Source organism: Hypanus sabinus, unplaced genomic scaffold (genome assembly GCF_030144855.1).
Source record: "Hypanus sabinus isolate sHypSab1 unplaced genomic scaffold, sHypSab1.hap1 scaffold_713, whole genome shotgun sequence".
Lineage (NCBI taxonomy): Eukaryota > Metazoa > Chordata > Chondrichthyes > Myliobatiformes > Dasyatidae > Hypanus > Hypanus sabinus.
In genome coordinates, this window is record NW_026781565.1 from 219,481 (window position 1) to 232,500 (window position 13,020).

The 13,020-nt window shown below is 52.1% G+C and overlaps 1 protein-coding gene across 1 annotated transcript in view; it reads right to left on the reverse strand.

Moving 5' to 3' along the window:
- Positions 1-1,455: 1,455 nt before the first annotated feature.
- Positions 1,456-13,020, reverse strand: part of LOC132389940 (uncharacterized) — a 16,793-nt gene continuing 5,228 nt past the window's right edge. The window contains exon 2 of the mRNA XM_059962507.1: positions 1,456-2,721. Coding sequence (XP_059818490.1) covers positions 1,456-2,721 — 1,266 coding nt within the window. The remainder of the gene's footprint in view (positions 2,722-13,020) is intronic.

Genomic DNA, 13,020 nt, shown 5'->3' on the forward strand with positions numbered 1-13,020 from the left:
ATTAGTAATAAATAGTATGTACACCAGGAGAGTCAACACGACATAGAAATGCAATTGTATCAGCATGAATTAATTGGTGTGATGGCCTGGTGGAAGAAGCTGTCCCGGAGCCTGTTGATCCTGGGATTTTATGCTGCGGTACCATTTCCCGGATGGTAGCAGCTGGGACAGTTTGTGGTTGGGGTGACTCGGGACCCCAATGATCCTTCGGCCCATTTTACACACCCGTCTTTGTAACTGTCTTGAATATTGGGAAGTTCACATCTACAGATGTGCTGGGCTGTCCACAGGTACATTAGCAATAGAAGTCGGGGTTTGTGGTGAACTACGTATACCTGTCTGGACACGCCCCCCCTGCTGACTGCTCCTGTGGCTCCTCCCACGGACCCCGGTATAAAGGCGATTGGAGACACCACCCCAGCCTCAGCCTCCAGGATGTAGTGTGGTGGTCAATTGCTGATTGTTCTTTCTTCCAGCCAATAAAAGCCAATATCTCGCCTCACGTCTCCGAGAGTTATTGCTGGTGCATCAGGGTCCAGAGGGGTTACAGAGACAGGGAGGGGTACAGAAACAGTGGGGGCTGGAGAGGGGTACAGGGGCAGGAGGGGTTGACAGAGAGTGTACCGAGGGAAGCTGGAGAGGGTTACAGAAATGGAGATGGGTGTGGGAGCCAGTTTTGCCTTTGAGATTAGTGTTAATGGTGGTTGATGGTCAGCAGGATCTCGATGGGATGAAGGGACGGTCACTGTGAAGTTGGAGAGCTCAGCAAGTGCTTGAGGTGGTAAGAGCAGAACCAGAGATGGCAAGGCGTTGCTGTAGGGGAGAGGGGGCATCGGAGACAGCCTCAAACACCAGCCCTGCCTGACCCCAATCTCCTTGTCAAAAGCAGCTTATTAACCATCCCTCCTCACCACGTCCGAAATGCCTAACGAAGGGAGCCAGGACAGAACAGCGTCCTTTAGCGGCTAATTCGTCTTCCACCTCCGGGTGTCCGTGGAGTGCCCAGGCCGGAACTCCCTCAGGTGTGTATGAGAGAGAGAGGGAACGCTCCGTCCCACTCACCGTGCGAGAATGAGGATGTCTCTGTGTAGTGTTTAGCTGCGGGGGCTTTGTAACAGCTTGTCAGCAGAGGCTGAAGGGTTGGCTATACCGTGAGCAGTGACAGGGGCTGTTTGCTGAGGGGGGCAGTGAGGCGGGAGCACACTGCCAGGGCAGGGGTGGTGATGAGGCGAGCAGGGAGGGCAGGCCGGACAAGAGGGAGTACCGTGTTGAGGGAGGGGAGGACTGTCTTGTGTTCTGGCTGCATTCAAGCTGCCTGGTCCCTCTCTCCAGGCTCGGCTGCATGTGTAATCAACCCAAGGACAACAACGCTGCTTAGCAATTAAACCAATTTAGCTTTCATTACAGATCGAGCGCTGTGACATATGCCGCATTAAGACCAGTGCTTCTCGTTGTTTACCTCTCCGTCTGTCGCGGGGAGTGAGATGTGCATTTCCACAGCGCGTTCACACGCCCCCGCCAGCTCGGCACCCCTCGCCAGTGACCGCTGTGTGGCAACCGGTCCAGGGTCCCGTGCTGGGTGGGCAACCGGTCCAGGGTCCCGTGCTGGGTGGGCAACCGGTCCAGGGTCCCGTGCTGTGTGGCAACCGGTCCAGGGTCCCGTGCTGGGTGGGCAACCGGTCCAGGGTCCCGTGGTGGGTGGGCAACCGGTCCAGGGTCCCGTGGTGGGTGGGCAACCGGTCCAGGGTCCCGTGGTGGGTGGGCAACCGGTCCAGGGTCCCGTGCTGGGTGGGCAACCGGTCCAGGGTCCCGTGCTGGGTGGGCAACCGGTCCAGGGTCCCGTGGTGGGTGGGCAACCGGTCCAGGGTCCCGTGCTGTGTGGCAACCGGTCCAGGGTCCCGTGCTGGGTGGGCAACCGGTCCAGGGTCCCGTGCTGGGTGGGCAACCGGTCCAGGGTCCCGTGCTGGGTGGGCAACCGGTCCAGGGTCCCGTGCTGTGTGGCAACCGGTCCAGGGTCCCGTGCTGGGTGGGCAACCGGTCCAGGGTCCCGTGGTGGGTGGGCAACCAGTCCAGGGTCCCGTGGTGGGTGGGCAACCGGTCCAGGGTCCCCTGGTGGGTGGGCAACCAGTCCAGGGTCCCGTGGTGGGTGGGCAACCAGTCCAGGGTCCCGTGCTGGGTGGGCAACCGGTCCAGGGTCCCGTGCTGGGTGGGCAACCGGTCCAGGGTCCCGTGGTGGGTGGGCAACCGGTCCAGGGTCCCGTGCTGGGTGGGCAACCGGTCCAGGGTCCCGTGCTGGGTGGGCAACCGGTCCAGGGTCCCGTGGTGGGTGGGCAACCGGTCCAGGGTCCCGAGGTGGGTGGGCAACCGGTCCAGGGTCCCGTGCTGGGTGGGCAACCAGTCCAGGGTCCTGTGCTGGGTGGGCAACCGGTCCAGGGTCCCGTGGTGGGTGGGCAACCGGTCCAGGGTCCCGTGCTGGGTGGGCAACCGGTCCAGGGTCCCGTGCTGGGTGGGCAACCAGTCCAGGGTCCCGTGGTGGGTGGGCAACCGGTCCAGGGTCCCGTGGTGGGTGGGCAACCGGTCCAGGGTCCCGTGCTGGGTGGGCAACCGGTCCAGGGTCCCGTGGTGGGTGAGCAACCGGTCCAGGGTCCCGTGGTGGGTGGGCAACCGGTCCAGGGTCCCGTGGTGGGTGGGCAACCGGTCCAGGGTCCCGTGCTGGGTGCCCTGGAGAGCAGAGTGACCGAGTGAGTGCACGCCCGTGTCTGTGTGAGCGCGCAGGTGTGTGAGAGTGTGTGAGTGTGTGTGTGTGTGTGTGTGTGTGTGAGAGAGAGAGAGTGTGAGAGTGTGAGAGTGTGTGTGAGTGTGTGTGTGTGAGAGTGTGTGTGAGTGTGTGTGTGTGTGTGAGTGAGAGTGTGTGTGTGTGAGTGAGAGTGTGTGCGTGCGTGTGTGTGTGAGTGTGAGTGTGTGTGTGTGTGTGAGTGTGTGTGTGTGTGTGTGTGTGTGTGAGTGAGAGTGTGTGTGAGTGTGTGTGTGTGTGAGTGTGTGTGTGTGTGTGTGTGAGTGAGAGTGTGTGCGTGTGTGTGAGTGTGTGTGTGTGTGAGTGTGTGTGTGTGAGTGAGAGTGTGTGCGTGCGTGTGAGTGTGTGTGCGTGAGTGAGAGTGTGTGTGAGTGTGTGTGTGTGTGAGTGTGTGACTGTGCACGTGTGTGTGAGAGTGCATGCACGCGCATACATTAGATAGATTGATAGGTACTTTATTGATCCCAAAGGAAATTATAGTGTCACAGTAGCATTACAAGTGCACAGATATACAAATATTAGAAGAGAATTAAGAAAGAATAAAAAATAAATGATCACGAACAGTCTGTCAGGAGGGGGTCATCACTTCCCCGGCTACCGATTGACTGAATCTGAATCTGTAATGGCCGAGGGTAGCACTCTGGAGCAGTGCAGTTGTCTCAGTCTATTACTAAAGTGCTCCTCTGTTCAGCCAAGGTGGTGAGAAACATTGTCCAGAATTGCCAGCATTTTCCACAGGGTCCTTTGCTCTACCACAGCCTCCAGTGTGTCCATTTTGACTCCCATAAGAGGGCCAGCCTTTCTCACCAGTTTATTGAGCCTGTTGGCATCACCCGTGTTGATTCCACTGCCCAGCACACCACCGCATGGAAGCTGCAACACACAGCTCGAACCACATCATCAAATTGCCCGATGACACGACCACTCCCCGCTGAACATCGACGGCTCCTCAATGGAGATCGTAAAGAGCACCAAATTTCTTGGTGTTCACCTGGCGGAGAATCTCACCTGGGCCCTCACCTGGGCTCCATAGCAAAGAAAGCCCAGCAGCGTCTCTACTTTCTGCGAAGGCTGAGGAAAGTCCATCTCCCCCACCCCCCATCCTCATCACATTCTACAGGGGTTGTATTGAGAGCATCCTGAGCAGCTGCATCACTGCCCGGTTTGGAAATTGCACCGTCTCGGATCGCAAGACACTGCAGCGGATAGTGAGGTCAGCTGAGAAGATCATCGGGGTCTCTCTTCCCGCCATCACAGACATTTACACTACACACTGCATCCGCAAAGCAAACAGCATTATGAAGGACCCCACGCACCCCTCATACAAACTCTTCTCCCTCCTGCCATCTGGGAAAAGGCTCTGAAGCATTCGGGCTCTCACGACCAGACTGTGTAACAGTTTCTTCCCCCAAACTATCAGACTCCTCAATATCCAGAGCCTGGACTGACACCTTACTGCCCTACTGTCCTGTTTATTATTTATTGTAATGCCTGCACTGTCTTTGTGCACTTTATGCAGTCCTGGGTATGTCTGTAGTCTAGTGTAGCTTTCTCTGTGTTTTTTTACGTATTTCAGTCTAGTTTTTGTACTGTGTCGTGTAACACTATGGTCCTGAAAAACATTGTCTCATTTTTACTATGAACTGTACCAGCAGTTATAGTCGAAAAGACAATAAAAGTTGACTCGACTTGATTTGACTTGAAGATTGTCCTGGTGACAACAGACTGGTAGAACGTGTGAAGGGGAGGCCTGCAAACTGCAAAGGACCTCACTCTCCTCTGGAAGTCGAGGCGACTCTGGCCCTCCTTGTACACAGCCTCTGTGTTGCTTCTCCACTCGAGTCCGTCACCCAGGTGCACCCCTGGTACTTGTAGGTCCTCACCACATCCTCACCATCAATAGTAACGGGGAGCAGCGCAGGCTCGGTCTTCCTAAAGTCCATCACCATCTCCTTTGTCTTACTGATGTTGAACTGCAGATGATTCAGCTTGCACCATTTGACAAAGTCCTCCACCAGGGCCCTGTATTCATCCTCCTGTCCTCCCTTTATACACCCAACTATTGTAGATGGCATGACTCAGCGTTGTATGTAAAGTCATACACGTGTGCATGTATGGGTCTGTATGTGCGTACATACCTGTGTATATGATAAAAACACAAAATGCTGGCAGAATACTCAGCAGGCCAGACAGCATCTATGGGAGGAGGGTTTTGGTCCGAAACGTCGTCACTACCTCCTCCCACAGATGCTGTCTGGCCTGCTGAGTTCTGCCAGCATTTTGTGCTTTTATTTATTTCCAGCATCTGCAGATTCACTCGTGTTGCTTGTGTATATGATCATACATTTGTAGGTGTGTGTTTGTGCCTGTGTGTGAGCGTGAGTATGTGTGTGTTTGTGTCTGTGTGTGAGTGTGTGTTTGTGTCTGTCTGTGAGTGAGTGTGTGAGAGTGAGTGTGTGTTTGTGTCTGTCTGTGTGTGAGTGACTGTGTGTGCGAGTGAGTGTGTGAGAGTGAGTGTCTGTGTCTGTCTGTGAGTGAGTGAGTGAGTGAGTGTGTGAGAGTGAGTGTGTGTTTGTGTCTGTCTGTGTGAGAGTGAGTGTGTGAGAGAATGAGTGTGTGTGAGAGTGAGTATGTGTTTGCGTCTGTGTGAGAGTGAGTGTGTGTGAGAATGAGTGTGTGTGAGAGTGAGTGTGTGTTTGTGTCTGTGTGTGAGTGTGTGTTTGTGTCTGTCTGTGAGTGAGTGTGTGAGAGTGAGTGTGTGTTTGTGTCTGTCTGTGTGTGAGTGAGTGTGTGTGTGAGTGAGTGTGTGTGAGAGTGAGTGTCTGTGTCTATCTGTGAGTGAGTGAGTGTGTGTGAGAATGAGTATGTGTTTGCGTCTGTGTGAGAATGAGTGTGTGGAGTTTACTCCAACAGCTAATTCCAACACCCCAGCTCAGAATCAGAATCAGGTTTACTACTGCTGGCTTATGTGACGTGAAATTAGTTGTTTTTCAGCTGCAGTACGGAGCTAAGGCATAAAATTACTATAAATGACAAAAATAAATGAATAGTGGAAAATAAAAGGAATGCTACGGTGATGTTCATGGGCCGATAAGAAATCTGACGGTGGGGAGGAAGAAGCTGTTCCTGTATTGTGAGTGAGAGTCTTCAGTCCCCTCTACCTCGTCCCTGATGGTAGTAATGAGAAGAGAACATGTCCCAGTGGTGAGGGTCCTTCGTAAAGCATGCCACCTTGAAAGACAATGCCTCTTGAAGATGTCCTCGAGGGTGGGGAGTGGGGAGGGTTGTGCCCGTGGTAGAGGTTCAATATACAACTCCAGCAACCCCCAATGGCAAGGGTATCTAGCGAACCCAAGGGCAGGGATCACACATACTTCGGCAATTCAAGCAAAACAAAATATTTATTACAGGAATTAATCAGCAAACCTACCCAGAGCCCAGCTCAGACTATAGGGAATCTCGATGAACTGAAATCACTGACGCTACACAGGAAAGTTCAGTCGGAGTTTCACCAGGAATTCAGGAGCAATGAGACAGTCCTGGTGTCTAACCCCCAACCACAATGCAAGGCATTGAAAATCCCGTGCAAGTTCAATTGCCCCAAATTGAATAAAAGTGATAAACACAAAGTGAGCTTAACAATCCCCATGATTCCAAACAAGACACCTGCCACACAAAGTGAGAACCCACAGCTCGTCCAAAGACAAGCAATTAGACATAAACAATCCAAGGAACACCGTGTACCCACGAGATGACACTGAGAAAAGAGAGTCCACATACTCACAGAAAAAAAGCACTTTTTGAAAGAATGACTCCTGGTAGTGACACCAACAGAAACTACACCTGACAGTGACACTGGAGGTGACACTAAAATAGATGGAGTCATAAACGTGAGGAAGATTATCACAAAGTGCAAGGGTCCTTGAACTGAGCAAGTGGGCCGAGAAATGGCAAATACAGTTTAATTCAGATTTGTTGCGTCTTCAAAAGCCAAATCGAAGTTGGATGGTGAGTGGCAGGGTCCTGGGGAGTGTTGTAGAACAGAGGACCTCGGGATACAGGTACATGGCTCTCTGAACGTGGAATCACAGGTAGACGCGGTGGTGACGGAGGTGCTTGGCGTGCTGGCCTTTGTCGGTCAGGGCACTGTGTTCTGGAGTTGCAGTTGCACAAGACGTTGATGAGGCTGCACTTGGAGTTCAGATTTGCTCATTCTGCTACAGGAAAGATCTGATTAAGCTGGAAAGAGTGCAGAAAGAGCTTTACGAGAATGTTGCCAGTACTGGAAGGCTCTTACAACCCTGAGCCTTGGAGACTCCAGTCCTGTACAGTTCTCTGCAAAAGTCATAGGTGCCCAAGGTTTTTTTATATAGTTCCAGATGGTATTGCCTCCACACAGCCCTGAGCTCAATATCATCCAGGCTGTCTGAGATCATCTGGAGGCACAGAAGCCAAAGTCTGCAGAAGAACTATGGCAAGTTCTCCAAGATGATTGGAATAATCTACCAGCCAATTTTCTCATAAAGCTGCATGACAGAGCACCGAAGAGAACTGATGCAGTTTTAAAGGCAAAGAGTGATTACACCAAATATTGTCTGGATTTCGCTTTCTTTGCTGTTTAATGCTCTTTATAGTTTTTTCTTGGACATTTAGAAACTTCATCTTGCTATTTTTGGAAGTGTCTCCACTTAACGGAATTTCTCTTACCTGTGTGCAAGACTTTTGCTCAGTACTGCATGTGATACAACCGGTCAGAATTCTCTCCACCAATAGATGCACCAAAGTAGCGCTGTCTTCTGTGACATTGCATCAATGTGTCAGGCCCGGGATAGATGTAATCTTTGCATCATCCTGCTTTTTGCTGTACTTTCATTTCCTTGTTGAGCTACAGTGTGGAGTAGGCTCTCCCAACAATCCCCCAGCAATCCCCCGATTTAATCCCAGCCTAATCCTGGGACAATTTACAATAACCAATTAACCTTTCAGTGACATTTATGTCATGTAAACAGTCTAATCTGTGAGCTTCACGTGAAGAATGAACCTCAGCGAACCGAACCCTGGCGAATATGCAGATAAACCAACCCGTATCCATATCTGTTACACGGAGTTACGCGTTTACTTCCCTCCATAGAAGCTGCCTGACTTGATGCATTTGTGTGAGTTGCTCAAGTTATAGGGCGAGGTCGAGTAAGTGAGGATTTTATTCCTTGGCGTGTAGGAGACTGTGGAGTGACTTTATAGAGGTGAATGCCCACAGTCTTTTCCCCAGGGCTGAGGAATCAAGAACCGGAGGGCACAGATTTAAGGTGAGAGAAGAGAGATTTAATAGGAACCTGAGGACAATTTCTTCACCCAGAGGCTGGTCAGTTCAAATTTCAAAATAAGCTTATTATCAAAGTATGTATATGTCAGAGGTATGCAAGATTGTGAAGCGTACAGTTAGGGGCAAAGCAAGCTGGCTTTTCCACCGGGGTTGAGTGAGATTACAGCTAGAGGTCATGGGTTAAAGGTGAAAGTGGAAATCTTTCTGGAGAACTTGAGGGGAATGTCCACCTGCAGGGGTGTGGAACGAGCGGCCAGTGGAAGTGCTGGGTGAGATTTTGATGATGAAGTTTGGATGGGTCCATGGATGGGGGGAGTATGGAGGGCTTTGGGAGTAGGCTGATTAAATGGTTCAGCCTGGACTAGATGGGCCAAAGAGCCTGCTTTAGAGCTGCAGCTTTTTATGAATCTATGACTAACTTCAGATATATTTTCTTGCAGGCGTTACAAGAAAAAAGGGAAATACAATAGAATTTTATGAAAACGATAGAGCAGAGGAGTGCAGGTTCCCTGCAAGAGGTGTCACAGGTACACAGGGTGCACAATGCAGGATGGGCAGGCTGGGACTTCGTCATTGAAGCACAGGAGGTTGAGGTGTAACCTGATGGCAGAGAATAAGGGGCAGAGGCGCACGGTCTTTCTCCCAGGGTTGGGGAATCAAGAACTGGAGGGTGCAGGTTTAAGATGAGAGGAGAGACATTCAATGGGAACCTGAGGGCAAGTTCTTCGCCCAGACAGTGGTCAGTCTATGGAGTGAGCTGCCAGGGGAAAGTGCTGAGGCAGGTACATTAACATTTAAAAAGACACTTGGACAGGGACACGGATAGGAAAGGTTCAGAGGGATACGGACAGGTACACGGATAGGAAAGGTTTAGAGGGATACGGACAGGTACACGGATAGGAAAGGTTTAGAGGGATACGGACAGGTACACGGATAGGAAAGGTTCAGAGGGATACGGACAGGTACACGGATAGGAAAGGTTCAGAGGGATACGGACAGGTACACGGATAGGAAAGGTTCAGAGGGATACGGACAGGTACACGAATAGGAAAGGTTCAGAGGGATACGGACGGGTACACGGATAGGAAAGGTTCAGAGGGATACGGACAGGTACACGGATAGGAAAGGTTCAGAGGGATACGGACAGGGACACGGATAGGAAAGGTTTAGAGGGATAAGGACAGGTAGACGGATAGGAAAGGTTTAGAGGGATACGGACAGGTACACAGATAGGAAAGGTTTAGAGGGATACGAACAGGTACACGGATAGGAAAGGTTTAGAGGGATACGGACAGGTACGTGGATAGGAAAGGTTTAGAGGGATATGGACGGGTACACAGATAGGAAAGGTTTAGAGGGATACGGACAGGTACACGGAGAGGAAAGGTTTAGAGGGATACGGACAGGTACACGGATAGGAAAGATTTAGAGGGATACGGACAGGTACACGGATAGGAAAGGTTTATAGGGATATGAACAGGTACACGGATAGGAAAGGTTTAGAGGGATACGGACGGGTACACGGATAGGAAAGGTTCAGAGGGATATGGACAGGTACATGGATAGGAAAAGTTTAGAGGGATATGGGCAGGTACATGGATAGGAAAGGTTTAGAGGGGTACGGACAGGTACACGGATAGGAAAGATTTAGAGGGATACGGACAGGTACACGGATAGGAAAGGTTTAGAGGGATACAGACAGGTACACGGATAGGAAAGGTTTAGAGGGATACGGACAGGTACACGGATAGGAAGGGTTCAGAGGGATATGGACAGGTACACAGATAGGAAAGGTTTAGAGGGATACGGACAGGTACACGGATAGGAGCGGTTTAGAGGGATACGGACAGGTACACGGAGAGGAAAGGTTTAGGTGGATACGGACAGGTACACGGATAGGAAAGGTTTAGAGGGATACTGACAGGTACACGGAAAGGAAAGGTTTAGGTGGATACGGACAGGTACACGGATAGGAAAGGTTTAGAGGGATACTGACAGGTACACGGAAAGGAAAGGTTTAGGTGGATACGGACAGGTACATGGATAGTAAAGGTTCAGAGGGATACGACAGGTACACGGATAGGAAAGGTTTAGAGGGATATGGACAGGGTCACGGATAGGAAAGGTTTAGAGGGATACGGACGGGTACACGGATAGGAAAGGTTTAGAGGGATACGGACAGGTACACGGATAGGAAAGGTTTAGAGGGATACGGACAGGTACACGGATAGGAAAGGTTTAGAGGGATACGGAGAGGGACACGGATAGGAAAGGTTTAGAGGGATACGGACGGGTACACGGATAGGAAAGGTTTAGAGGGATACGGACAGGTACACGGATAGGAAAGGTTTAGAGGGATATGGACAGGGTCACGGATAGGAAAGGTTTAGAGGGATACGGACAGGTACACGGATAGGAAAGGTTCAGAGGGACACGGACAGGTACACGGATAGGAAAGGTTCAGAGGGATACGGACAGGTACACGGATAGGAAAGGTATAGAGGGATACGGACAGGTACACGGATAGGAAAGGTTCAGAGGGACACGGACAGGTACACGGATAGGAAAGGTTCAGAGGGATACGGACAGGTACACGGATAGGAAAGGTTTAGAGGGATACGGACAGGTACACGGATAGGAAAGGTTTAGAGGGATACGGACAGGTACACGGAGAGGAAAGGTTTAGAGGGATATGTGAAAACACTGGTGAAAGTTAAAGTCAAGTGTATTGTCATCTGTACAAGTTTGTGTTGGCACAGGTACAGTGAAAAACTTACAGCAGCATCACAGGCTAACTGCATCAGATACACAACATTCACAAGAGAAACGTAAACTAAACGTAAGATACACATAATTTGTACAAGGAGACAGAACCAGAAAAAAGACAACGCCCATTGTAGTACAGAGACGTCACAGTGTTTCTGTACCGAGGTGGTGATCGGGGTTGTGCCGGTCGGTTCAGGAACAGAACGGTTGAAGGGAAGTCGCTGTTCCTGACCCTGGTGGTGTGGGACTCCAGGCTTCTGTACCTCCTGCCCGACGGGCTAAACTTGGAATGAGAGTGATGCCTCGGCAGCAGCCTCTGGAGAGCTTAGATCTGTGTGCAGTGGAGATGTGGAGAATGAGGGACACTCCTAGTGGACGTTCCGAAGCGATACATCGGGAAGATGTGGATTCATTTCCAAGCATTAAAGATCAAGGGGGTAGTCACTTCACACCGAGATGGGTGAGAATTCTCCTCATAGAAGACGGGAGATCTTTGGAATTCTCCATCTCAGAGGACAGATCATTGAAGAGGAGGTCAGAGGGTACTAAGGGTGGTAGGGAAATGGTGCAGGAGAGGAGATGAGGCCCTGTGATTAATCAACTGTGATTGCACTGGATGGCAGGGAGAGGCTGAAGGGGCCGAGTGGTCTTCACCTCCTCCTGTTGTGTTTGTTGGCATCGAGGGAATGTGTGATGGTGAGCGGGTTGACCGGAAATGGGAGGAGAGGGGATCATTCTCTGTCTTGATCGAATGGGATATACGGAGGGAATTTAGAAGATGGTGGCTGTGAGGCTGGACTCAACGGACACCCCAGAGGGAAGCTGGACAGCTGGGAGTTCTGTGGGGGTGGGAGAAGGAAACGGGTGAGGTTTATTCGTCTAGCGTTGTTACATGTAGAGTGAAAAACATCTGCCTGTGTCCCATCCGTACAGAAATACATCCAGGGAGCAAAAAGGAAACTAGAAAACAGAATGAGTTCAGTGTTACACTTTAAAATGATTAAATTCAGTTTAATTAAGATGGAGAGTGAGTGGGGAACAGAGGGGTAGAAGCATGGGAGAGGGCTTCCTCTTCACGGCCTCTCCCTCCTCAACACTGCCTCATTTCTCACTGCCTCACCCACAGCATGGGATTTCCTCCTGACCACACTCCACAACGGGGTGCTCCCTTCTCACCTCCCCTCCCACAGCAGAGACCCCTCCTCACCTCCCCTCCCACAGCACAGACCTCCCTCCTCACCTCCCTCCCACAGCACAGACCTCCCCTCACACAGCACAGACCTCCCTCCTCACCTCCCCTCCCACAGAAAAAACCCCTCCTCACCTCCCCTCCCACAGCACAGACCTCCCTCCTCACCTCCCCTCCCACAGCACAGACCTCCCTCCTCACCTCCCCTCCCACAGCAGAGACCCCTCCTCACCTCCCCTCCCACAGCACAGACCTCCCTCCTCACTCCCCTCCCACAGCACAGACAACCCTCACCTCCCCTCCCACACCACAGACCCCTCCTCACCTCCCTCCCACAGCACAGACCTCCCCCCTCACCTCCCCCTCCCACAGCAGAGACCCCTCCTCACCTCCCCCTCCCACAGCACAGACCTTCCTCCTCACCTCCCTCCCACAGCACAGACAACCCTCACCTCCCCTCCCACAGCACAGACCTCCCTCCTCACCTCCCCTCCCACAGCACAGACCTCCTCCCTCACCTCCCCTCCCACAGCACAGACCTCCCTCCTCACCTCCCCTCCCACAGCACAGACAACCCTCACCTCCCCTCCCACAGCACAGACCTCCCTCCTCACCTCCCCTCCCACAGCACAGACAACCCTCACCTCCCTCCCACAGCACAGACCTCACCCCTCACCTCCCTCCCACAGCACAGACCCCTCCTCACCTCCCCTCCCACAGCACAGACCTCCCTCCTCACCTCCCCTCCCACAGCACAGACCTCCCTCCTCACCTCCCCTCCCACAGCACAGACAACCCTCACCTCCCCTCCCACAGCACAGACCTCCCTCATCACCTCCCCTCCCACAGCACAGACCTCCCTCTCACCTCCCTCCCACAGTACAGACCTCCTCCTCACCTCCCCTCCCACAGCACAGACTTCCCTCCTCACCTCCCCTCCCACAGCAC